The sequence below is a fragment of the Triturus cristatus genome, chromosome 11, assembly GCF_964204655.1.
Source record: "Triturus cristatus chromosome 11, aTriCri1.1, whole genome shotgun sequence".
Taxonomy (NCBI): Eukaryota; Metazoa; Chordata; class Amphibia; order Caudata; family Salamandridae; genus Triturus; species Triturus cristatus.
Window position 1 is genome coordinate 280,679,131 of NC_140594.1, and position 27,597 is coordinate 280,706,727.

At 44.6% G+C, this 27,597-nt stretch overlaps 1 protein-coding gene across 2 annotated transcripts in view; it reads left to right on the forward strand.

Annotated features, from left to right (window-relative positions):
* The window catches only part of CASTOR1 (cytosolic arginine sensor for mTORC1 subunit 1), a 163,761-nt gene that overhangs the window by 105,033 nt on the left and 31,131 nt on the right, over positions 1–27,597 (forward strand). For both annotated transcript variants that reach the window (XM_085633254.1, XM_085633255.1), the window contains exon 5: positions 22,991–23,111. In XM_085633254.1, the coding sequence (XP_085489380.1) occupies positions 22,991–23,111 (121 nt within the window). The remainder of the gene's footprint in view (positions 1–22,990; positions 23,112–27,597) is intronic.

The following is a 27,597-nucleotide window of genomic DNA, read 5'->3' on the forward strand; positions in this document are numbered from 1 at the left end:
GAATTCTTCTAAGTGTCGATTCTTGCAACTTACAAATATTCCTTAAAAATCGCCTGTATAACAAAAACGATTCCCTTCAACTGTTTTCAGGAAATGCACCAGGTCTGAATCCAGGATCCAGCCCTGAGTAACAAAAACGTACGCAAAGTAAATGTTATTGCAGTTTGCTTAAAATTCCCATTGAGTTCAATGTTATTATTGTGTTAGGATTGTGTTGCATATTGCAACCCCTGTATCTATTGCATTCCAAAGTCTACTGCTCATTGAAAGTATACAACTGTAGCATCTCATTCTGAGAAAGTATTTTTATACCAACCTGTGGTTCTAAAATAAACTAACTATATATATTTTTATATACACAACAATTGGCCTAGAGTTCAGTTATTGAGTGTGTGAGACCATTTGCTGACTGTGTACATCAAATGCTTTACACTGTCCTCTGATACTGCCTTACTGCTCTACCAAGCTAACACTTCAGAGAGTAAGGTTATATCTAACTTTAACCTCTGCCAAACCTCTGGGGACTGTTGAACTCAGTACACACTGTACCTTACTTTGGTGCAGTATATACAGAGCCACTTTCTTACATTCCAGTGATGTTTATAAAAAGATCTGATCACACTTTGGATACTCTTAACACGGTATGATGCCACCAACGCTCTACATACTTATCCCATGGCATCTGACAAGATGGACGACAGAATGCTGAGAGGGTTTGAAAATCCTCTACTACAATCCTGCGTAATCCTGATAAATCCGCACAGAAAAGGATTAAAAACAAGCTCTAAAAGAACTGCAGCATAGTATAGTAATGATTAAAGCACAATTCCTGACTATAAACCACCATCTGTGAATTGAGACGAGACACACACCCCTTCTGCAAATGGGCAGGCTGCTTCGGCCGGTGCGGCGGCGGGCTGATGCCTGGCCGTTTTGAAGAGACGAGGCTGGGATAATTTGGTGCAGCACTCTCTGAAGGGATGGGCCAATAGAAGCTGATGTTTGTTGAGTGCAGCGTTAATGTGAAAAAACAGGCTACAAAGCAGAAGTTTGGACTGCGAGTACTAGAGCGGCCTTTGAAGAAACTGAGGACACCTCCCAGGAGTGCTGCATGGAGGAGGTGTGCGAATGAGAGAAATGAAGGCCTGATGCTCTGTGCCATCAGGAATTATGCAGAATGAGAGGAAGGAGTGGAAATGGAGACCGGGCTGGTGGCGTGAAGAGAAAACTGCACAAAAACGCATGAAAACCCCAAATCCAGTATCTCTGCCTGCAACAGATCCTGAGATTGGTTCAAATGATGGAGGGAGGTTCTCTGCCCAAGTGTGTTCCAAATTCAAATTTGAATATACTACTGTTCAACTTTTCCAGGAACTGTAGGCTGTAACCCTGGAAAAGTTATCATCTTTGCAAAAATAGTGGGGCATATTTACTACAAAATGTCAGAGCACGGGGCTGCGCCAAATTTGGCAGTGCCTTGCTCGGACATTCTCAAAACGTAGAGACAATGTGCTGTATTTACTACAATACGACGCACCCCTGCATTTTCCCTAGGGCTGATGCTAAATTTAGCTGCCTGGCACCAACACAGGCATCCTTTCACCATAGTGCAAGGGTGCCTGCGTTGCAGGGATTGATTGTTTATGTGCAGGAAGGTGTCCTTTCCTGCACATAAACAATCAATAATGGCTATTTGTTATTTCTATGTCTGCTGCATTGTGCAGCACACATAAAAGTAGCAAATCATCATTATTCAATGATTGTTTACGTGCAGGAACGGACACCTTCCTGCACATAAACAATCATTAATTGGCTTTTTGCTATTTCTATGTGTGCTTCAGAAAGCATAAACGAGGAGAAATAAATGCATTTCTCCTCGAGCTCCATTCTAACGCCTGCTCTTGCATGGTGTTTGTTTTTTTGGCGCTGCCACAGATTTACAAGAGTCTAGGCTGCAAAACTATTCTTACAGGTATTGCACGCTTCTTTCACACATATACCTTCGTGAAAGGGTACCATATTTAATAAGCAGCGTTGAGCCACAAAAAGTGGCTTAATGCGGATTCTGGTGGCGTTATCCCTTTGTACATATACCTCAGTGTCCACTAGAGATGTTTTTTTGCCTCATTTTCCAATTGCCGGGGCAAACCTGCCAAACAAAATCAGTGTATGAAGTGGAAGACATCATACGGCTACCGGGCGATCTGCTACAGGTACTACTTACACTTATGAAGTGGAAAGATTTCCACTTCTTGGGGGCTGAGAAGAACCCGCGGGGGGAGTATACCTTCCCGTGTGTTAACACTATTGTACAAGAAATACTCCCCTAGTTGTTAGTCCGGTGATCCCGGATAACCTCATCATCTAAGCCCTATTTGACACTGGTGGAATGTCCGTGTATGAAGTTAAGAGTAGTACATCACCGGTAGTTGAGGAAGGAGGCAAACCCTTTTGTTTTATATTCCCTCACACACCCTAGTGGTGTCATGCTTCATCATCGGGACACCCTAACGCCAAGAAGTCAGGGTGGGCTCGACTGTATCTCAGGGAGCTATTCAAAGATTTTTGGGCCAGAGGGGGATAAAGATTAAAAATCCTCTGTCAGATCCCGGTTTCCCTTTATTCTCGGATCTGGCAGGAATATTAAAAAGGAAAAGAAATTAGGGTCGTGTGGGATATTATGGTCCTAAGACCATACTGCCACACATGTTTCAGTCCGTTAGTGCCCCTTAAAGGGTGCTGGACTTTCTTCAGGACAAACACTGTAACCCCCTGGAAATATAGAGATAAGGGAATTTCCCTACACAGTAAGGGCAGAAAGCTGCTCCTTATCAATGCTTGTACTTTGCCGTCACTCCATCTGTAGAACGACAAAAAGGGAGACAACATAATAATAACCACCTCAGTATCATATGTTCCTGGTATATAGGGTTGTGTGTCATGCATTTGTGCCAGAATTCCCGTGGAAAGACATTCCGAAGGTGACACATTCATGAACATTACTCGTCTTATGAGTGCGTGTATCCATTGAATCACGTGTCTCTGACGAACACTCGTATCTGTGTTATACCCAAGTGGTGGCGGCAATTAGTCGCAAGCTATCATTTTGCATTACACTAGTGTGGGTAGCATAAGGTAAGTCTTGTGTGTGAACCGCTCACATACACTCTTGCCAATAAAAATCGCCATACCAAACACTCGTCCCTTTCACTCTGATGGTGTTCCTTACCCCGATTTGGGAGAGGATCCACTCCGCGCTGGGCCTTGTTTAGAGGGGTAGCCCTGTAGTCAGGCCCTGTAGTTGATAAAGTGCGTGGGTTCCCCAAGGGATATCGTAAATTACATGCCCAGTAAAGAAAGTGGCGCCATATTCGACGTAGGAGAGCAACGGGAGGGACAAGGTAATGGAGGAGAGAAAGAGGGACAAGTGAGTTGAAATCGAACTGTCCCGCTCCTTTGCGAAGACGGGCAAATTCATACCTGTATCAAGCTTCTGTGGTCAGGGTTACTCACGCCACCAAGGGTCCTGCCCAGCTGTCAATCCTATTTGTGAAAAGGTCCCAGCCGCTTGGAGAACCAACAAGCCGGACAGTGCTGTTTTTAAAGGCACCTATTTCTATGTTGGTGCGTTGAGTCGTTCACCGCCAGACTCTGCGTGATTGCATCATAACTTGCAAGTAGCATGCTGAGAAAACTACGTAGTGGAGTGGAGCTGCTTTGCAGGTCGCTCCCCAACGTAGGTATTGATGGGAAATGTAGTTATTTAAAAGAACAAGCATGCGCAAAACTCCTCTGAGTATTCAAAACTTTATGTAGGAAACTTTATTTGTTCAACGTGAGCTGACTCCCCCAATTTCAAGTGTAAATCAATATTAATGAGGGCAACCGCGCGTGTTGTGTTGTTATGCCCCCATACTTCTTACGATTCTTTAGTTTTTGCAACAACGATGATGTATTGCTATCCTGAAGGGCTGAGACTAATAAAACGAGGGGCCAATCTGTTAGTCCAACCGACTATGTCAAATCACTAAATGTCTCATCCCTTTAAGTATGCTTCTGCACCCCAATAATTCTTGTACAAGCCAGAGGGAAGGGAGGGCCGTGACTGACCATCAGTTTATTTTAAGTTTATTCTACTTGGGGGACATGGGACACCCTCCCCCCAGGATCATTTTATGTGGGTGCAGATGTATTGGAGTACTGGTGTAAGGTAATAGGGCATTTGGTTTTCTAAACAAAAACAAAAATTGGTGATTGAACTAACATCATAAACGTATGTAGTTTTGCATTAGGTCACCTGTTCCTGTTAAGTTGGTTCCGCGGGATTGAATCAATTAATCCTGTGACATGAGTTTTCAACCTGTACACCCACCGTTGTTCACGTTCTAATAGTGTTTTGGTGATGTCACGCTCTCCTTTTACTTTTTCAATCACTGTCCACCATAGATCCACGTCTCTATGTTGCTTGTCAACATAGTGGGCTGTTAGTTTTGTCGCTGTAATTGCACGCCCTATGGTGCTTCTGTGTTCGTTAATGCGGACCTTAATTTTTCTACTTGTCATCCCTACGTACATGAGGTTGCACGGACATCTGATTAAGTAAACTACTCTTTCGCTGTTGCAATTCTTGTGTGTTCATTGCTCCCATGTGTGATGCATACCTAGATCTATCTCCTAGGTATGTTCGGTCAATGGGCATACCACACACGATCCACAGGGATAGTGGCCTGTGACCGGTTGTTGATGCCAGAGTGTTGGTTGTTCCTTAGTTTTGCGGAAATCTGTGTGTATCAATGAATCCCTAATGCTTCTATTTCTTCTGAATGAAAACATAGGTTTCTCAAACTCGAGTTTGTTGGACGTCAGGATAGACCATTTTAAAAAAAAAAAAAATTTTTGATCGCGTTTGAAGATGCGTTGTACGTTGTAACACAGATTAGGGTCCCTGTCTCTTCTTTAGGATTGGACTCCAGTAGTGCATCTCTTGGCGTGTTGCGAGAACACTTTTTTGCTTGTTCAATAATCCTTCTAGGGTACGCTCGCTCCTCTAGTTTTTTTGACACAATGTTTGCTTCTATTCTGTAGTAATTTATATCTGCCCAGTTTCTGCGAATCCACAAAAACTGCCCTACCGGAAGATTCTTCCTGAGGGCACGTAGGTGAGAGCTCCCGAAGTGTAGAAGGCTGTTTCTATCGGTTGGTTTTGTGTAGAGTGAGCTGGAAAGGATCCCTTCTCTAGCGCAAATGTTTATATCTAGGAAGGAGACCTGTTCTTTGTTGTAGTTCATGGTGAACTTCAAGTGTGGATTGAGTTGGTTTATCCACTCAAAGAAGCTGTTCAGAGTGGCAATGTCACCTTCACATATAATCAGGATGTCATCTATGTAGCGCCAATATTTTCTGATATTATTGGAATATGGGTTAGGGGGCCAGATATGTTGTTCTTCTACCTGACCCACATACAGGCATGCTATACTGGGCGCAAACGTGCTGCCCATTGAAGTGTCGTGGACCTGAAAAAGTTTTGTGTAAGAGCAAGGCGCATCAATGTAATTACCCAGCTAATGGGGGCGTCCCAATTCCAGATTTCCTGTTGTAAGAGGTTTTCTATGACCCGGACGCTTTCATCTTGCGGGATACTCGTGTAGAGTGCTTCAACGTCTAAACATACCAAGATGTTGATGGTCGGGTCATACCAGACGTCTGCTAACAGGTTAAGAAGGTGTTTGGTGTCTTGTACGTATGACTTAATACGAGTTACCAATGGGCGGAGGAACCAGTCGGTATATTTTGAAAGAGGTTCCAGGAGGGAACCAATTACCGACACAATGGGTCTCCCTGGCGGGGATCTGCAACAGGTGCCACATGGGACAGAGAGCCTACGGGCAGAGTCACCAGTTGAGCCCCAAACCTGGAAGATCAAGAAGAGTAGCGAAAAAAAAGCAGCAGCTCTAGACTCAATCGGAAACCAACAAACTTAGAGAGACAGGTGATCATTGACCAACTCAGAAGAGTGGTGCAGCATCTGGATTGACCCTGGTATGCCCTACGATGCTGGTGAATATATCAAAGTCGACTAACGGATCAGAACTGAACTACTTTACAGTCACTTTTTCAGCGCCCTTAAAAAGGAGCTGAGTCGCACGGTGGGGGATTGAAGACTCCGGAAAGAGACATGGGCAATAATAGACACAGCCCCAAGAATGGATGAGCCCGAAGGAGTTGAGGCTGCATGTATTTATTGGTAAATCTGTTTGCTCTCAATGTTTTAGAGTTGAGTTTGGGAGATGGAAACATTGCACTAACCCAGAGTCACACACTCGGGTCAATGAATTGAACACTCACCGAGCGGAGGTGGTCTTCAGCCTGCCACCCAGGTTTGCTCACCTGCAGTGATCAAAATTGTGAGCTGTAATGCCTGGGTGTTAAATTCTCCAGCCAAAAGACTGGTGGTCCTTCATATGCTCCATATTAAGGGGCGTGAGGAGGGACATTTGTTTAATTCAGAAGCCCTATTTGACCCTACGGAACTGACCACACGTGAGATCCGAATGGCTTCACAAATCATTTTCTTTGTACCGGCACAGAAGGGGAAGAGGGAGTTTGTCCTCATTGTGGGTGTTTTCAGGGGCAAGGTTTGCGAGTTTGAGGTGGATTATGTTGGTAGAACCCAATTTCTTAACTTACCGATTGGCCAGGCCAGACTTTCTGTTGTTAATGTCTATCCCCCTAATTGTGGTCAGTAGTCATTCTTCATGAACGCCATCACAGATGTACGTTATAGCGCAGAAGGCAAAGCCATTATTCATAGGACTATAACATAGTGATGGATTTTCTGAGGCAGATGAATGCAAAGTGTGAGGCAGAACAGACGTGCATGCTCCAGAGCATAGTCTGGAAGAGCAGAGTCAACATCCAAACAATAGGGACTACGCCTGTTTTTCACCAGCACACCACACATATACTTGGTTAGATCATCTTTTATCTTTAAACCCATTGACACTGGAGGTCACCCACTTACACTATCTGCATATATTTGTCCGATCACACCCACATCTAGTGAGCATAACCATGACCACGAGACAATGGAGATAAAGAAATAGGTTAATGCATGTCAAGGATGTTAAGGAATAAGTTCAGGTGTCGCTCCAAAGATACCCAATAGAGAATGAAATGGGAGATGTGAATGATAACTGCCTGTCTGATTCTGAAGGTAGTTGTTAGGGAAACCATCAAATGTGACCAAATTGAATACAGATAGCAATGAAAAACGCAAATAACTGGTGAACTTGAGGCAGACCACAAGAGGACAGAGTCAGTCAAAATATGATGAGACTAGTTGACACGAAGGGAACAGAAATCCGTGTTGGACATGGATTGGGCCAAATATGCCTTAATTATAGGCAGCTGTTTGACTGACAAAGACCCGATCATTGTGATGGAATCGAGGGACTCGGAAGAGTACGAGGTTGAAAGCAAAGAAAGCCCCCTGCAAGAAAAAAAGATTAAGAAAAATTGACAAAAGGCCCACCAATGTGGAGAAGACCATTGAAAAACGTATGGTTTTGGTCTCCTGTGAAGATATTGAGAGAAATTCAAGAGACTCGTTTGATGTTAAGAAAACGAGAATAATGAGTGCTTCACCGCTCAGAATGCCTGGGTGGCCACTCACATTCAATATTAATTTGAGATCACTGTTTTAACAGATATAAGTGATGTGAACTGGGGGGAGGAAGTCATAACAGATATTGCCAGCCGAAACGGGGCAAATTGCTGGAACCAGACTGGCTTACCCACTATTTTGCAAAATGTTCTGTTGCATCCTAGCCATTTTACTGACGCAACTGTAAAGCAAGTTCCCTAAAAGAGGATCCATGGCAGAGATTTTCAAAAAACTTTTTTAAACCGATTTAATTGGGGATTTCAGATATAAGCTGGGTATACAGATACAACTCTTTTATATCAAGAGCCACCATAAGCATAAAAAATCAGGGCAGCACTGCTAGTCTTCATTAATATAACTTTCCACCCCCCCCCCCCTTGATTCGGTGCATCACCTGCTATGTAACATTAGCTGTGCTAGCAGTAAGTGTATTGGCATCTTTAGGTCTCTGGTCCCGGGGGTACTTACTCCCGTGCCCAGAGTCGGCCCTGGTCTGGTTTCATGAAGGGTCAGGATTTGGTCGGGCTCTAGTTCTAATTGCTCAGGTCATCCTGGGGTGTCTCAGGAGAGCACGCCAGTGTGTCCGGCTCTGGGTTAGTCATTCAGTCCACCAGTGCTTCCTAAGCTGATGTGCCATCTTTTATGCCCATGCCTCACGGCGCATCCCCTAGAGGATTCTCCCTTCACATCCTGCCCACTTGATCAGCTCTGTTCCCCAAACCCCCAGTCGTGAGCCCCTTGCTGCCTTCCAGTTTCGAGCTATCTTACGTTTGGCAAGAATATATGCCAAGTTCTGAAACTTTCCTGTGACCTTAGTCTTAGTATGGGAACCAGCCCAGTAGGCAGTGCCTGTAACCTCACTCCCAATGCACTTGGTCGTTTGTATGACTCCCTACCAAAAAGTGTGAACTGCTGGACATTCCCAGAACATATGGAGGATGTGAGCCCCTACTTCCCCACATTTGGGACAGGCCGCGTCTAGCACCCGGAAGTGCCTGCCTATCTGTTCAGGTGTCATATATGATCTATGGAACACATAGTAATTTATCAGTTTAAAACTCGCATTTCTAGAGATCTATGGTGTCCGTTCCATTATCTTATCCCAATCCTTCGGCTCAATGGGGATGACCAGTTCCTCCTCCCATCTAGTTTTCAGCATGTCGTGGGAGCTGTTGGTCCGTCCGCACCGCTCTATAGAGACATAAAAACTGTTTTAATGGTACCCGCTGAAATCGCTATGTCCCCCCCACTCCCCACCAATGTTTCCGTATCACTGACGTGAGCCCCTTGTGAAGGAGGAAATGCTCTTGGGGTAAGTCAAATTCCGCCCTGAAGTCCTCGAATGGTAGCAGCTCTGAGTCCCTGTACAGGTCCCCCACCTTCGTCGCTCCTGCCTCTCTCCATAGATTTAACCCCCGCCAGTCGCCCCCTGTGGAAATGCATGTAGGAAATCTAGGGGCATATCTCCGTGGAATATGGAATCTTAATGTGCATTCTTTGTAATCCCTGGTTCCAGCACCTTGTCAGAGTGTGGATTTCAGTGGAGTCTTTATGGTCAGAGTGCCGCACTCGAAGGAGAACCCAAACTAAGGGGTCTATTAGGATGGCGGTCGGATGGCCGCTGCCGGGCCAGCGGTGGCAACCGGCCGGCCAACGGCGCTCATCCGCCCGCGATCGCAGCCCAGAAAACCGCCGGTCCTATTAGAATGGCGGTGACGACCGCGGCGGTGAGATTTTCCGCCCGCCACTTTTCCGCCGGTAGCAGTCCGCCCGCTTGCCTGCCGTGCGGAGCTGGACTGCTGAAATGGGGCCGGTGCAGGGCCAGGCTTTGCCGGCATGATTATGATGCTGGCATAGCCAGCCTTTCCGCGGCGGTGGAACCGCATGGAAAGGCATTCTGAGAATGTCTCCGGGGGCCCATGGCGGGCCCACAATGTGTTTTTGGGGGGTTGTGGGTGCACTGGGGGGGGGGGGGGGGGGTCATGTCCCTGTACCAGGTGGCAGGCACTGTGCAATGCAGGGATATGCTGGACATGCCTTTTTGGACATCGCGACGGTGCTGCTGGCAGCACCAACCGCGGCAATGTTAAAAGCCGCGATTATACAGCCACGGTCAGATTTCGACAGCGGAGCATACTAATTAGACTGGCGGTTATGCCGCAGTCCTGGCGGACGGTGTTTTCCCGCTACCATGGCGGTCGGAGTGATTTTCCGAACACCATCCTAATAGACCCCTAAGTTCCACTGCATGTTTGTTTGCTATGTTAGTTTTGTAGTTTTATGTATGACAGCCCTACTTTTCAAATGAAACACGTATATGAATAGATTTACTTTGTAGTCTTTGTGGTGTGTTTAGTCCTACATGTAGGCTACGTAATCAATATTGTCTGTTATTTAAAAACACTGAATCTGTCAAAGCAATTGCTCGACCCAACCGAACGCACTGTAGACTTTATTGGAAATTCTTCCTTAGCAGTGATTTAGCTTTGATCTAACAGCCATTTCCTATGACATCTCAGTGTTCTTACACTGCATGCACCTGATCATTGAAACCGGGTGCATCACAAAGAAATTATGTGTTTGAGGCATGTGAGCTGTAGATCACACACACTTTGCATTCTCCTGCCATCTAGTGTTGGGTCCAGATGTTTGCACTTTGTTTTTCTTCGAAGAAGTCTTTCCAGTCACAAGGTAGGTAACTCCTCCTTTCGGTGATATTGCGCATGGGCATCGACTCCATTGTTAGATAGTTTTTTTCCGCCATCGGGTTTGGAAGTCTATTGCTGTGCTCTGCTTCTAAACCGTTTCTTCGGCTTCCGCTAGGTGCGCAATCCACTCTACCCGCGTCGGTATTGTTTCGAACACGTATCCCACTCCTCCGCGTATCGTATCCGTCAAGGAAAGCCTCTATTTCGATCAAAGATCATGGAAAGGCCGTCCGGCCTAACCGCGTCGGTCCACTACGCGGTCGATAGAACGGACTCCATTTAAATTCTGCCCTCGGTGACGTGCCAAGTATACGCCCACTCACTTGCACCAAGTGTGCAACTTGTGCTGGTCTCCGGAGCGCAACGAAGAACACTGCGACGCGTGCAAATCATTCTGATTGAAGAAAACGCTCCGTGATCATCGGGCTCGACTTCGCGAGATGCAGAGTCAAACCGTCGAATATACGCCGGACATCTTCGGTGAAGGATCCGAGCAAGAATTCGACGCAAAAGGGGCCGAGGAAGAATGAGTGGAACTTGTCTCCATCCCGGAATCAAACTCTGAGTCGGAAAAAGACTTGCCACAAGGTCACCGTACTATGAGTACTGAACGCCCCTTAATCCAAAATCCAGCTCAGCCGAAACAAAAGGCTTCGGTCTCACCTCTGCCTTGAGGCCACGGTCGGCACTGACAGGATGTTTCCGACGCCCCACCCTCCGGCTCGGCACTGTAACACGTCTCTAATCCTTTCGGCTCAGGATCGAGTCGGCCAAAGACTGGCACCGAGCCGAAACCTTTAGGCTCAAAGCCAAAAACCGCTTTGGAGCCAAAATCCTTGATGCCAAAGACAAAGCCTCCTTCGGCACCGAAACCTTTGGTGCTCAAAACTGATTCCACCCCGACATTCTCTGCATCAAAACCTAAAACTGTGCCTCCGAAGTGGCATGATCCAATTTTCGATACCCCAACACCCAAATCGGACCCAAAACAAAAGGAACCCTACATAAATCCTGATACAGGACATGTTCTTACCAAGTCACCTCAGAAACTCACACCTGAGTCAGAAGAAGAACCTTTCTTTATTCCTTTCAAAAGGAAGAATGTGGGTACTAACCCTCCCCCTCCTCTTTTACAGCGTTACCCTACACCAGCCTCTCCACCTTTGCGTCATTTACTAATTACACCAACTAACTCCACCACCTGATAATGATGGGGATGGTGGGGAAAATATTGTACCGAAAGATCCCTTGAAGGATTATCACATGGATTCACCTACAGATAATGACCCATATATTTACCCTGCAAAGCCTTCCCCTCCTGACGACAATGTAGGACATCTAGAATTACTTGCTAGAGCTGCAGAATATCATGGGGTGCAGTTACACAAGAAATCTTTACAGGAAGATTACCTATTTGAAACGCTCAGTCCACACATAGGGCTAGTCACACTCTGCCTATGCTTAAAGGCATGATGGGACATACGGATGACATCTTTAAAGATCCAGTGCAGGCTTGCATTCTCACCCCCAGGATTGATAAAAAATATAAAGCTGCTCCCTCAGATCAAGTCTTTATTAAAGGTCAGCTACCACTAGACTCTTTGCCGTAAACGGGCCAATTCACAGACTACAGGTGATGCTCCCCATTCCAGACAAGGAGTCCAAACTATTGGACGCCTCTGGTAAACGAGTAGCTACCCAAGCAACAAATCATTGGCGCATTGCCAACACTCAGGCCCTGCTAGCCAGATATGATAGGGCACACTGGGACGAAATGGAGCAGTTGCTACAACACCTCCCAAATGAACACAAAGCAATAGCCCAAGATTTAGTCCAGGAAGGAAAGCTCATATCCAATTCCTCGATAAGATGCACTTTAGATGCTGCAGACAACGCAGTTAGATAGATCAACACTAGTGTGTTATTAAGAAGACATGCATGGTTGAGGATTTCTGGTTTCAAACCAGAAGTACAACAGTCTATTTTAAATACTCCTTTTGACAAGGAACATCTTGTTGGGCCTGAAGTAGATAAATCATTAGAAAAAATTAAAAAAGACACAGAGGTAGCCAAGTCTATGAGAGCTCTGCAGTCTCACTCTAATCAGGGCTCCTTTCGCAGCTCCTTCTACTGTGGGGAGTCCAAGACCATGTCCTCGGACAATACTGCCACCTCCTTCAAAGGCAACAATTCATCTTCCTCTCCAAGGTTTTTGTTTTAGAGGAGGATATAGAGCTAACAGACATCGAAGCAAGGGTTCCGCACCGCGTAATTCCCCCTCCCCCAACAAGCAGTGACTTGCCTACACTATCCCCGATCATCTAGCACCTGTCAGGGGACGTCATCTACAATTCCTCCCCATTTGGCAATCTATCACCACAGACAAATGGGGGTTAGGAATTATCCTACATGGTTATTGCCTGGAGCTTACCAACATTCCTTCAAACATACGTCCACGTTCTCTCAAAATGTCACCAGAACATTTACATCTACTTCAGGAAGAAGTACAGTCTCTCCTCTCCAAAGGAGCCATATAACCTGTACCATTACAACATCAAGGGACAGGTGTGTACTCCCTGTACTTTCTCGTCCCCAAAAAGGACGGCTCCTTGACCTATTCTGGATCTTGTAGAACTAAACCTCTAAATATTGTCAAAGCATTTCCACATGGTAACACTTAAACAAGTGTTCCCGCTTCTACTGCAGGGCGACTTTGTCTACTCTATACTTAAGACGTATATTTCCATATTCCATCATCACGCTCATCGCAAATACCGCAGATTCATCATAGCGGGTCGCCATTACCAATTAATAGTGCTACCGTTTGGAGTCACCACTGCTCCCAGGGTACTTAACAAATGCCTGGCAGTAGTCGCAGCACATCTGAGAAGACCACACATCCATGTATTCCCATACCTGGACGACTGGCTCATCAAAGACGGTACTTACCAAATGTGTCTCCAACACACTCAAACCAAAATTCACTTACTTCTCCAAATAAGGTTTACAGTGAATGCGTTGAAGTCTCATCTACAGCCTTCCAACACACAAACTTATCTGGGAGCCACAAAAGGCGCTCACAAAGCTCTAGCCTCTCCCAATACAGCCAGGATTCACAGTATTCAGTCCCTTCTCACTCAATTTCAGCTCAACCCATCATTGCCAGCAAGAGTCTAAATGCAACTGCTAGGCATGATGGCGTCTTGCATTACAATTGTTCCCCACGCAAGACTTCACATGCGTCCCCTTCAAGAATGCTTAGCAGAACCAGTCACAGGGTTGATTAACCGATCTTGTGTTGGTAGAAGGCCGCACCCATTGCTCTCTGCAGTCGTGGAACCCTCAAAATGTATCCAAACGGTGGCCCTTTCTCAACCCTGCTCCACAGACCGTGCTAACAGCAGATGCATTGCTCACTGGTTGGGGCGCTCACCTACAAAGTCACACAATCCAAGGATTATGGACTCTAAAGTACAGGATCCTTCATATCAATCACCTAGAGCTCCTAGCACTGTTAACGCTCAAAACCTTTCAAACACCCCTAATAGGCAAAACTGTCCTAGTCCGTACAGCCAACATGACAGCTATGTATTACATACAAAAACGGGGGGGGGGGGAGGGACACCATCTCCAACTGTCACGCCTAACACAAGCCATTTGGAAATGGGCCATACATCACAAAATGTATCTCCTAGCACAACACCTTCCAGGAGTAAACAATCAAATTACAGACCTCAGCTGACGGAGACAGCAAATCCATGAGTGGGAACTTCATCCCCAAATCCTTCTTCCCTACTTACTGGAATGGGGGTTTTCTCGCATAGACCTGTTCGCCACAGATCAAAACGCAAATTGCCCAAGCTTCACCTCCAGGTTCCCACACCCGCTCTCCAAAGGCAATGCCCCATGGATGAACTGGTCAGGGATATTTGCGTATGCTTTTCCAACCTATCCCGCTCATTCCGCTGGTAGTTTGGAAGCTCACACAATCATCCCTCAAACTCATTCTCATAGCTCCCACATGGGCATGCCAACCTTGGTTCACCACCCTGTTAGAGCTCTCAGTAGTTCCACACCAAAAGCTGCATTTCAACTCCAGTCTCCTCACACAGAGACATGGAGAAATCGGGCATCCAAAGGAACTCAACTTGGCGATTTGGCACCTGAAGTCATAGTTTGGTTATTTACAATTCCCACCAGACTGTATGAACATCCTAAAGGAGGCTAGGAGACCTACTACTAAGGTGTGTTATGCAGCAAAGTGGAAACCTTTTGTTATATACTGTAACAAAAACAATATCAATCCCCTTGATCCTTCAATACAAAACATTATATGTTATCTTTTACACTTGCAGCAATCTGGATTAGTTTATACATCCATTAGATTGCATTTAGCAGCAATATCTGCATACTTACAAAACAGACAGCACATATCTCTATTTAGAGTACCAGTGATTAAAGCCTTTAACCCCTTGTGTGCCCCGCCCTTTCCCCGCCCTGTGCCGGGCGTTGAATTAGCGGGCGGGGTTCATGACGAGATAGTCTCGTCATGGGCACAGCGCAACCGCGGCCCATGACGAGACCATCTCGTCACGGCCACTCAAGGGGTTAAGGAAGGACTAAAAAGAGTAATACCACCAAGAGTTCCACCTACACCAGTATGGAATTTGAACATAGTCTTTACAAGGCTAATGGGTCCACCTTTTGAACCAATGCACAGGTGTCAATTACAATTCCTCTCATGGAAGGTTGCTTTTCTTATTGCAATCACTTCCCTAAGGAGAGTTGGTGAACTCCAGGCACTAACTATCCAGGAGCCTTTCTTTCAACTTCACAAAGACAAGGTGGTTCTTCGAACCAATCCCAAATATCTACCTAAAGTGGTTTCTGCTTTTCACTTCAATCAATCTGTTGAGCTACCTGTGTTCTTTCCTCAACCTGATTCTGTAGCAGAACGAGTTCTACACACACTAGATGTTGGAAGAGCTCTACTATATTATGTAGAAAGAAGAAAAGATTTTCATAAACCAAACAGCTTTTTGTTGCTTTTTTGCCACCACACAAAGGCAATCCCATCTCTAAATCAGGCATTGCAAGATGGATAGTGAAATGTATCCAAACAGGTTATGTGAAAGTGAAAAGAACCGTGACAATACCCCCTAGAGCGCATTCCACACACAAACTAGGGGCTACTATGGCTTTCTTAGGGACTATTCCCTTAGCTGACATCTGTAAGGCAGCAACATGGCCTACACCGCACACATTCATCGAACACTATTGTGTAGATGAGTTAGCGAGGCAACAAGCTAATGTAGGCCAGGCAGTACTTAAAACACTTTTTCAAGCAACTGCAACAGCTATAGGTTAGCCACCGCTTTGAGAGAATACTGCTGTATCGTCAATGCAAAGCATGTGATCTACAGCTCACATGCCTCGAATGGAAAATGTTACTTACCCAGTAAGTATCTGTTCTTGGCATGTAGAGCTGTAGATTCACATGCGCCCACCCGCCTCCCCGGCTACCTATACCTGTTGCAGTTCTTTCTTATCTTATATACAGACGCATGGACATCTCTATTCTACCTTCATTAACTCCATTATCACCCTCTGCGGGAAAACAATATAACAATGGAGTCGATGCCCATACGCAATATCACCGAACGGAGGAAATGCCTACCTCGTGACTGGAAAGACTTCTTCGGAGAAAAACAACTTGCAAACATCCAGACCCAACACTAGATAGCAGAAGTAGGCAAAGGATGTGAATCTATGGCTCTACATGTCAAGAACAGATGTTTACTGGATAAGTAACATTTTCCCTTCCATTACTCCATATAATCTTGCTTCTCAGGCACCCTATACAGGTTTTTTCACAGGATCCATTCCCCAGATTTCATGTGTCAGATCAAAATTTAATGCGGGAGGGAGATGTGCAGCCCCCCTTCCTCTAACTGATTTCGGCCCTGGGTACCCTATCCCCTGAGGCCCGGCCCAAAAAAATCAGTGGGGGAGAGGGGTTGTGCAGCCAGAGGCTTTTTGAGTAGAAACGAGATCAATGACATCAATCTTCGTTTCACAAACTCAATAAGCAAAACTGATGTCAGGTTTCTCAATCTCAAAGTGTACGTCATATCCAACAGACATGAAAAAAAACTATATAGAAATCCAACCTCTGGGTACACTCTACTAGTTTTCACCACAACATCTTAATTAGAAGCATCTTCTATGGGGAAAGTTTATGGGTAAGAAAAAACGATCGCGAGGAATCAGAAAAAAGTACAGTATTGGGGGATCTCACGAGATTTAAAGCAAGAGGTTACATGACCATAAACATTGAGGAAGTTAATCCAAGGCTAAAAGCAAACCTAGGGAAGAGCTCCCATTTAAAAGACAACAGGCAAAAAAGAAAAGCAACGTTGATCCTCATTTCAAGCTTATCACAACTTTCAGTATGCAGGAAGGGGCAATATGTTCCATAATACAGAAGCATGGGGCACCTAATCCGAAACGATCCCACTTTAGGCAAAGTAGAACCGAGGAGACCAGGGGTTACTTTTAGAAAAACCGGAGTGATGAGGGAGAACGTGGTGAAAAGCAGTACTGAGTGTAGAAAACCTACACAAATAGCCTGGCTAAATCAAAGCACATGTTTTAGAAAATATGGAAAGTGCAAAGCACGCCAAAATGACAAAAATGACACTCAGTACAAATCGCCTCTGGTATTAAAAAAAGAAGCTAAAAATAGGTCAGTACAATTGTAAAACTAAATATGTGGTGTACATCCTTCATTGCCCCTGTGGATTACAGTTTGTGGGAAGTACCAAACTCCCAGTACACAAAAGAATACTCCAGCATTTAGGAGCCATAAAAAACTGTACCAGTCATACCCGGTAGCTAGGCACTTTGAAGAAGTACACAAAAGTAAAGTGACAGGACTAACCTACGACAAAATGGATTTAATTGCAACCAATATCAGAGGAGGCGATAGGGAGAACTTGAATCCAGGTATATCTTGGAGTTGAATGTCAAGACACCAGGTGGCCTCAATGCAGAGGAAGATTTGCACACATATTTATGAAGATCTAGATTATATCAATGCCACCAAATGGTTGATAGCACTGAAAGAGAGAGGGTAGTAAGGAGCACTCTCGTTTATGCGAGTAGTTTAATTAAAGATCAAAGCTGTTTAATAAAAAGTTCTTTTGGAGGGTGCTGAGGTACAACATCCGAAGTCACTACGGGTGTATAGTAAGTAAAGATAGCACTGAAATACATATGAATTGTCAGTGACTACTATTGCTAGCTATTTTAAGCTTTACAATGTATTCACATTTTGCACTGCAAATCGCACCATGCATGAACTAAGACAATTTACTCTAGAGCCAGGCTTTAGTAAATTTAATTTGTGTTGGTTAAAATTTGCATAACTGGGCACAATTGCACAGTATCTCAACAAAGAGCCAGCAGTGTGTTCTCGTTATGCGTAAGCCAGAAATTTGTCAATTCATTTAATTTGTAATAGTTGATTTTACCCACTTGGGCATGATTACGGGTAGGTTTACTACTGAGCTAATAATGTGTCCACACTAATACAATCCTGTTGTTAGAGAATGCAGAATGATGTGGTGCACTGCGCATGTCCACAGAGGCAGGTTGTGGATGTTTGGTCCAGGGCATAATTGACTGGCCCAATGAGTAATTAACGCACAGTTATGAAAGCGCTACAAGTCACTGAAATTGTTGGACAAACAGCAGATTATTATGTTGATTTTGTAAATACCATGTGAACATTATTGATAGTTAATTTCTTTTGGTGATTAATTTGAAAGTAGAATCAATTGTTAATGTATAGCATTTAAATTGTACACATCACGAGAATCCTGTAATGTGGTAAAAATGTGTCTGTCTTTTGTGGCCATAGCAATAAATGCGGGGATGAAACATTGTAGGTAAATATGGTAAGAAAATAGTGCTCCTTTATCTGTGATCAAGGCTGTAGGGCAGCTGAATCGCATCATGGTAGCACGCCGATACAGGCTGTTAAACTACTCTCCTGTAAGTGTTGTCTTCCTTGGTGGTACGAAGATAATAAGCTAAATTACGGACATTGCTCAGTCTGTGTGGGACAACGCACCTTTTGCATTGGAGCACAGTGGCGGCCAGCAGAACACGGAAGCAGATGTGTGTGTATATATGTGTGTGTATATATATATATATATATATATATTCACTGAAAAAACCATAGGTTTCACATGTTATAGTTAGCGGAAATTTTACTGATAAAAAAACAATGAAATTCCCCTGTTATAGTTAGTGCAGGCAACTATAACTCACGCGACCGCAATCCTCTGCTGATGCTAATACTGTATTTAGACACTTATTTGCCCATGTCTTCTTCCATACATTTTTAGCTATACATATATTACAAATATTTTTTTTTCATAAAGACACATATGTCATCAGCAGAAGATTGCGGTCGCGTGAGTTATAGTTGCCTGCACTAACTATAACGGGGGAATTTCATTGGTTTTTTATCAGTAAAATTTCCGCTAACTACAACGTGTGAAACCTATGGTTTTTTCAGTGAATTTGCAAGGTTTTTTAAATGCTAATTCCTAACTATAACGTGTGTGAAACCTATGGTTTTTTCAGTGAATTTGTACGGTTTTTTAAATGCTAAGTTACTTTACGCCATTCGTGGTGTGCGCGCCCACTTAACGCAGTTCGTTCCGTGCGCGCACGGTGCGCTTCGCGCACCGCGCGCCCACTTTACGCAGTTAGTGCCGTGCACGCACGGTGGGCACGCGGTGCGCTACGCGCACCGCGTGCCCACGTTACGCTAGATGGGCCATGTACGCACGATGCGCTTCGCGCACCGTGCGCACATGGAGGACATATGATGCACTTCGTTTTGAAAGGTAATATTTTAATTTTTCGTATATGTTATAAGCCATGCACAAATGGTGCCCTTCGGGCACCATTTGCACACGGGGTGGAGAGAGTGTGGATAATTTTTTTTTTTTATTATTTTTTTTTTCCAAATTTTAGTTTATCTCATCTCTAATAAGACATGCACAATTGGTGCCCTTCGGGCACCAATTGCACACGGGGTGGGGAGAGTGTGGATAATTTTTTTTTTTTTTTATAATTTTTTACCGTACGCGTACGGTAAGCGTAATCGGCGAAATTACCGAAAAAATAAAAATTCCGTTTTTGGCCTTGGGGGATCTTTGGGGACTCCCTCAACATGGCTATGTGTGTCTAAACAGCCCCTTTACATGTTTTTGTGCTTTATATTTTAAACATCACTCTCAGTGCGAGAGAGAAAATGGCGGCCGCCGCTTCCTGGTTTCGGCCGATTCGAATGTTTACTAAGATCTAAAAGCCAATCAGAATCGCGCTCGCGCACGCCACCGTACGTAAGCGCACCGTAAGCTGGCTCAGATATATATATTGATTTAAAGGCTATTTTCTCAATCTACTGAACAGATTTACACCAAGCCTACAAAAGGCACTTCCTTGACCTGAGGACTACCTCTCTGCCAAATTTCTAGTAATTCTGTTCAGCCGTTCGGGCTGTAGCCCTGTCTAAAGGTCCTATGGAAAAATGCATGGGAAAAACGCGTTTTGGGACCCCCCTTTTATCTCAGCCCCCGCTTGACGAATCCCCCCGAGACTTTCAGGGTAGGAGCGGAGCGTAGCACCCCACCTATTTTGAAAAATTCGCGAGGATTCGTCGACCGGCGCCAAAGTTATTCAAAATAGAATGTTGCGGATTTCCTATGGAAACGTGGTCCTAACTATAACTACCTACTGGCGACCGCCAGTAGGTAATATATATGTGTATATATATATATGTGTATATATGTATATATATATATACCAGTAGATAGTTATAGTTAGGACCGTGTTTCCATAGGAAATCTGAAAATTCTATTTTGAATAACTTTGGCGCCGGTTGACGAATCTTCGCGAAATTTTCAAAACTAATGGGGCGCTCCGCTCAGCTCCAACCCTGAAAGTCTCGGGGGGGATTCGTCAAGCGGGGACCGACAAAAAAGGGGGGTCCCAAAACGCGTTTTCCCCATGCATTTTCCCATAGGACCTTTAGTCGAAGGTACAGCCCGAACGGCTGAACAGAATTACTTGAAATTTGGCAGAGAGGTAGTCCTCAGGTCAGGGAAGTGCCTTTTGCATATATGGAGTCAATCTGTTCAGAAGTTCCTGAGAAAATTGCAGTTAAAAGCACATACATATCTATATGCGCGCACCGTCCGCGCACCCTTACGTGCGCGAGCGTAATTCTGATTGGTGGTTACATGTCAGTCAACGTTCGAATCGGTCGAAATCAGGAAGTGTCGGCCGCCATTTTGTTTGTTTTCAGTGCGAGAGTGAAAAAGGAAGGTTGCGAATGTGAAAAGGGGGCAGGGTAGAGAGTTCCTGACCCCCTAGCCTTTGTCAGGGGGTCCCTGAAGGACCCCGAAGTAAAAGAAAAACATTTTAAAAAAATTTTTAAAATCGCACGGAGTGTGCGCACAGTGCGCGCACGGTGAAAAACCATTAAAAAAAAGTAAACTTTTTTTAAGACGTAGTTTATTGTAAAATAAATAAATAAAAAATATAATAATAAATACATAACTTAACATTTAAAAAATCGTACAAATTCACTTAAAAAACCATAGGTTTCACACAGGTTATAGTTAGGAATTAGTATTTAAAAAACCTTGCAAATTCACTTAAAAAACCATATGAAATTCCCCCGTTATAGTTAGTTCAGATAACTATAACTCGCGCGACCGTCACTCTATCACAAGGATGATGTCATCAGTGATGTCATGAGTGATGCAACTGACCATGTCATGAGTGATGTAATGTGTGACGTCATCAGCAGTGGATTGCGGTCGCGCGAGTTATAGTTATCTGAACTAACTATAACGGGGGAATTTCATATGGTTTTTAAAGTGAATTTGCAAGGTTTTTTAAATGCTAATTCCTAACTATAACGTGTGTGAAACTATGGTTTTTTAAGTGAATATATATATATATATATATATATATATATATAGATATACGTGTGTGATCAAGTCTCTGGTGAGCCGAAACGCGTTATGGCGACAATGGAATAAAGGAATACTTTGCACGAATTTCGGGTCTGTGTCCATCCTTCTGGAGAGCCGTCTGGGGAGAGTCAGCGGTGGAACACTCGATATATATATATATATATATATATATAAAGTTCCACAAGTTGCCTTTAGTAGAGAGCACTCATGGCAAGTAAAATTACCAGGAACAACCTCGGTGAGACAAATAACAGCATGCCTTTGCCTGACGCGTTTCAGATACATTATCTTTCTTCAGAGGCAGCATGCAAAGCAATGTTCTTTCCGTAGTGCCTCCAACTAAATAGCCCATTCAATCAAATTCAGCCCAGGTGGGCCTCTCAGTGCAAAGCATCTAATCTTTTACTAAAATAGTGCATTCACCAAAAGTTATTCCAAATGAAAGCCCACTTGTCGTTCCAGTGTGGCGCATTGCATCTGTGCGCCTGCCAGGTCGGGGAGAAGCACCATTGCAGAAATTTGAGCAAATCCTGTGGCGCGCAGATGCCATGCGCCACACTGGAACGACAAGTGGGCTTTCATTTGGAATAACTTTTGGTGAATGCACTATTTTAGTAAAATAAATTATGCTGTTTAAAATTGGAAGCTTGTTCATTATTTTCCGGCCCACATGGGTAAAAATTGGAACTCCAACTCCCGAGATGCTTTGCACTGAGAGGCCCACCTGGGCTGAATTTGATTGAATGGGCTATTTAGTTGGAGGCACTACGGAAAGAACATTGCTTTGCATGCTGCCTCTGAAGAAAGATAATGTATCTGAAACGCGTCAGGCAAAGGCATGCTGTTATTTGTCTCACCGAGGTTGTTCCTGGTAATTTTACTTGCCGTGAGTGCTCTCTACTAAAGGCAACTTGTGGAACTTTATATATATATATATATATATATATATATATATATATATATATATATATATATATATATATATATATATATATATATACACACATACACAACAATCCCTTCCACCCCTATACCCCTCCTACGGGTACTTTGAGTCAGACTTCTTCATCCATTGATCTGTTGTTGGGCCATCCACATATTCCCTCCTCCCACTAATGCATGCTTCAGCCATAGGCTAAATTCATTGTGAGGGAAGGCATTCTGCTCTTTCACAAGGAGTACATCTACCCACAAAGTAGTTGCCTTATTATCAGAGGCTACTATAGCAAAGTGTGCAATTTAAGTAAAAAAAAGTTTTGCTTTTAGGAATTCTTTTTTTTTTAGTGGCGACTGCTACCCCAGCAACAAAGCTTTACAAAAGCCATGCCGAAACAAAGCAAGTATTGTCAAAGCCAGAAGACAACCAGAGCCACCCCTGGCTTTGCCTATTTCTGTTAGTAGTTACAAGCACCGTGAGAGGGCCATTGGGGGTATACAATTCTATATAAAGGGGCCCATTACAATAGTCAGTGCATGTGTGGCACATTAGGTGGGAACCTGCATTCAAAAGTCAGAATTTTGCAGGGCAGTTGCTAATGATTTTTTTTTGTTCCCTGTAGTCCATCTCAAAGTGCATCCGGTGCAGAGTCCTCAGAACCAGTTTTGCATTCTGTCTTTGAATCCAGATACGTTACCTGCTATTGCTGTAACCCTCATCGAAGTCTTGTTCTATTCCGCCAGGTGAGGTCATAAACAGTGATGCCATTTGAGATCTGGACTGGGTGCTTTCGAATCAGTGACATGTGAGATCTGTCTGCAGGTCTAATGGTGATGTAGACTTTGTGTTGGCACCACTTTGTAACGTTTGCTGTAACATGCCCCTTTTTAGGTCTCGGGACCATCCGGTCTGCCGAAGGCAGAACCGGAAGTCAAGAGATTTAATGACTTGGAGAAGAGGGGCTTGAACCCGCCCCTCTTCTCCCCTGTTCTCCATTGGCTGGCCTCTTGAATGCTGGCCAGCCACTGGAGAAGAGGTCAGTTATTCAGATTAGGCCCCGTCCTTTTCGGATCGGGGGGCGTGTTTTTTGCAAGAAGTCTCAAGGAGGAGATAACAGCAAAACACGCCCCCGAATCCGAAAAGGACGCTGCGTTTCTCCGAGGCATTTCTGTTCTGCCTCGGAGAAAGGCGGTGGTGTGCTTTTAGTCATGAGCCTCGTGAGATCTGAATACACACAGCTCCCTCCCTCCTTTCGCGGTTTCTCGCCCCCTCATGACAAGGGACTTGCCTATTTATTTACTAAATGCTTGGGCAGGGGCTAGAGGGACATTTATATTTTTTAAACTAATGTTTAAAAATGTCATTTTGAATAAATCTCTGAAGTCAGTGATAAAATGTAATTTGCTAAATTGAAACACGTCTGCATGTTGAAGAAAGGCACTTTTTAATTTTTAATAATCTTTTTCATAATGTTATGTTTGTTACGCAGTTTACGCGCCAAACATTGTCAAGGCTCGTCTCGCGCTGGAATCCGCTCGGTTCCCCTTGTTAATTTATTGACTCGCCCTCCTCGGCTCCAAATGTAAAACCATGGTGCCCCAGAGGTGCAAAAAGCTGGCCCACACACATCCGTTGCGCTCCGGAGCACTATATATAGTACAGCGCCAGGGGGCATGAACTAGCCTGTGGGCGGGGATTTTACTGGGGTTCTTGAAAGGGGTGCAATGTCTGTCACCTTTTAGCGAAAGGCAGACGAACAGCTTCAAACAGCCGGCCACCTGTGTAAGGGCATGTTTACATTTGTGATAATATGGCGCTTTGTGTAAGCCCCTCCATCCCCTGCGCACAGTAAAAGGTGGAGCACGCCCTATATGTAATACGGGCCCAGTAGGTATATTTGCTCTATATATTATATAGTAAATGAAATGACGCAGAACTGCTATATTCATTTTCTGTCTGGGAGAAACAATGGAATCGCGCCTAAGCGTCTTTCTGCGCGAGACTCATGGCCATTAAAACAAAGGTGTTCTAAAAATCTGTAGAAATATTTATGCCACATACCAGTCACTAGTAGGTGCCGTTAAGGAAGGGGTATAGAAAGTAGTTTACATCAGTTTGCGTGCAGCCCTTAATGACCCGAAATTCTATAGAAACGGCAGCTGGCGCGCGACATCTGTTTGATTTCGCAGACGCAGTCAAACCGTTTTTATCTGCAGTCCGATAATGGTGTCGGCGACACTACGGTGAGTCCGTCTTTTAACCTGTGACACGTTCCTACTTTTGGAATCCAGTGAAAGCTCAACAGCCCGGGCCGAGTCAAAGGGACGCCCACCGCCAGTCTGCATCCCAAACAAGACTGGTTTTGTGCAATAATGGGACGGTCCAACACAGAAAAGGAGAGGACCCACACCATTGTCACACAAGTGTGCACCGCTATCTACGTTTACTTAAATAATTATATTTCCGTTGGATCTGTTTAATGGATAATCAGCATACAGTAATTGCTATAAAGAAACTAAATATTCAAGAAGGATAGGCGCTTGGGCGTGCACCAGTTAGAGGTAGCTGCTCCCAATGGGGTATGATTGACAGATTTGGAGTTGAAGCTCAAGGCTGTGCGAGTTTCTCAGAGTTCTCGTCAGTGGCTCATGAATATGTTTGGACTACATGCCCATCCAATTCGTGGCCTCTGTGCAGAGCACGCAGATTAAAATCGTACATGTGTCAATTGTAATTAGGATTCAATAATAAAGCGTGTTCAGGAGGTACCAAGCTGTTGAAAATATTGATAGCACCAAAGGAGAAGAAAACAAGCATTTACAATGCAATGGTCTCGGCATTGGTAAAGTTAGAGCTATTGGCATTGCTCATGACATTATTTTATGTTTTTGTTTTTAAAACATTTAAAGAAACGGCATTGTCATGAGCAATGTTAATAGCTCTAACTTTAACAATGCCGAGACCGTTGCATTGTAAATGCTTGTTCACCTTCATATGGGAAAAATCAGCCAGTGTGTGCTGTTTTAAGTATATGCTCATATCTGACTGGACAACCCTAAGCCCAGTCTGTGCGATGTCTTTATTGAAACTTAGGAAAGAATGGGCACATGATCCAGTGCAGCACTGGAGATGTAGTTCAGCAGGTACGTTTATAATGTGAAGCAAGGACAACAAGTACCAACTGAGACGGAGTATATCAGTGTGGTGGTGGGGTGATGGCTTGCTACAAGGAAATATAAACTTAGCTGTGTTCTTCACAGCTAGAATTTTGACCTGCAGCGAATGCTGCCTACGTACTGGGTCCAACGGCGTATGCTCTGTTTAAAGGAAAGGAATCCCTATGTTCGAGGCATGTGAGCTGTAGATCACATGCTATGCATACTCCTGCAATCCAGTTTTGGGTCTGGATGTTTGCACTTTGTTTTTCTTTGAAGAAGTCTTTCCAGTCACGAGGTAGTGGACGCCTCCTTTCGGTGATAGTGTGTATGGACATTGACTCCATTGTTAGATTGTTTTTTTCCGCCATCGGGTTCGGACGTGAATTGCTGTGCTCTGGTTCGACACGGTCTCTCGGGTCCCCCTCGGTGCGCAATCCACTTACCCTCTACGGTATTTTTTTAATCGCGTATTTCCATTTCTCCGCGTATCAAAATTTAATACAAAAACTCTTTTCGATTGGGAAGCGCGTGGAAGGCCGTCTGGCCTGCCCACGTCGGTCCGCCACGCAGTCGATGGAACGGACTCCAATTAAATTCTGTCCTTGGTGCCACACGAAGTTCCCGAGCACCGACTCATATGAAGTGTGCAACTTGTGCTTATCTTGCGAGCACAACAAGCAACACTGCGCCACATGTAGATCTTTCAGCTCGAAGAAGACGTTCCACGACCGTCTGGCTAGAAGTCGCAATATGCAGTGCCAGAACACCGGATCCATTCCGGATGTCTTCGGAGAAGATTCTGAACAAGAGACCGGCTATGCCATAGGGGCCGAGGAAGAACAAGAGGAGCATATCTCCGTCTCCAAGTCTGGCTCTGATGTGGACGAAGACATTCCGCAAGGTCAGCATATTGTGAGTACCGAGCGTCCCTTGCCCTAAAGTCCAACTCGGGCCAAGAAAAGGGTTCCGGTTCCACCTCTGCCTTCGGGCCAAGGTCGGCACCAAGAACATGTTTCCAACTCTGCACCCTCGGCTCGGCACCGAAACACACACACCAAACTTCTATCTCTGGATCCAGTCGTCCACACTAGGGCACTGAGCCGAAACCTTCGGGGTCGAAACCAAAACCTGTCTCAGTCCATACTCCTTCAACGCCAAAACAGTCTTTGGAACCGAAAACTTCGGCACCCAAGACGCCGGCACTGAAAACCTCAGCACCGAAACATAAGAATGGTCCTTTACCACCAAAGGAGCCCCGTTTTGACGTCCCGCCTTCCAAACCGGACATGAAACAAAAGGAACTTTACAATAATCAAAAAATTGGACATATTGCCACAAAATTGCCACTTCGCAAATCTGACTCAGAGGAAGCCTATCACATTCCTTTCAAAAGGAAACATGTTGGTACTAACCCTTCTCCTCCTCCTCCATCACCTCCTTCCCCACAAACACAGCATTTGCTAATTACTCCTACTAATTCACTACCACCACATACTCTCGATGATCAGGGCGATTGGGATGGGGCGATGATCCTTCACCTGCAGACCCCTGGAAGGATTATATTATAGACTCTCCCACAGATAATGATCCTGACCGTTATCCTACTAAACCTTCTCCACCAGATGACAACGTAGGTTACATAGAGTTACTAAGCAGAGCTGCTGAATACCATGGGGTACAATTACATAAAGAATCACTTGAGGAGTATTTCCTTTTTGAAACCCTTAGTAGTTACAAAAGATCCACACACACACACACACACACACACACTCCCCATGCTCAAGGGTATGTTAAGAAATGTAGATGACATATTTAAGGATTCTGTACGAGCACGCATTCTCACCCCCAGGATAGACCAAAAATATAAACCTGCACATTCAGACACAGTTTTCGTCAAGGGCCAGTTACCTTTGGACTCTTTAGTGGTTTCTAATGCCCGTAAACAGGTCAATTCTCAAACGTCAGGAGATGCTCCACCTCCGGACAGAGTCTAAGCTGATAGACGCCTCTGGGAAGAGAGTAGCCTCCCAAGCTGAAAATGACTGGCGCATTGCTAATACCCAAGCCCTTT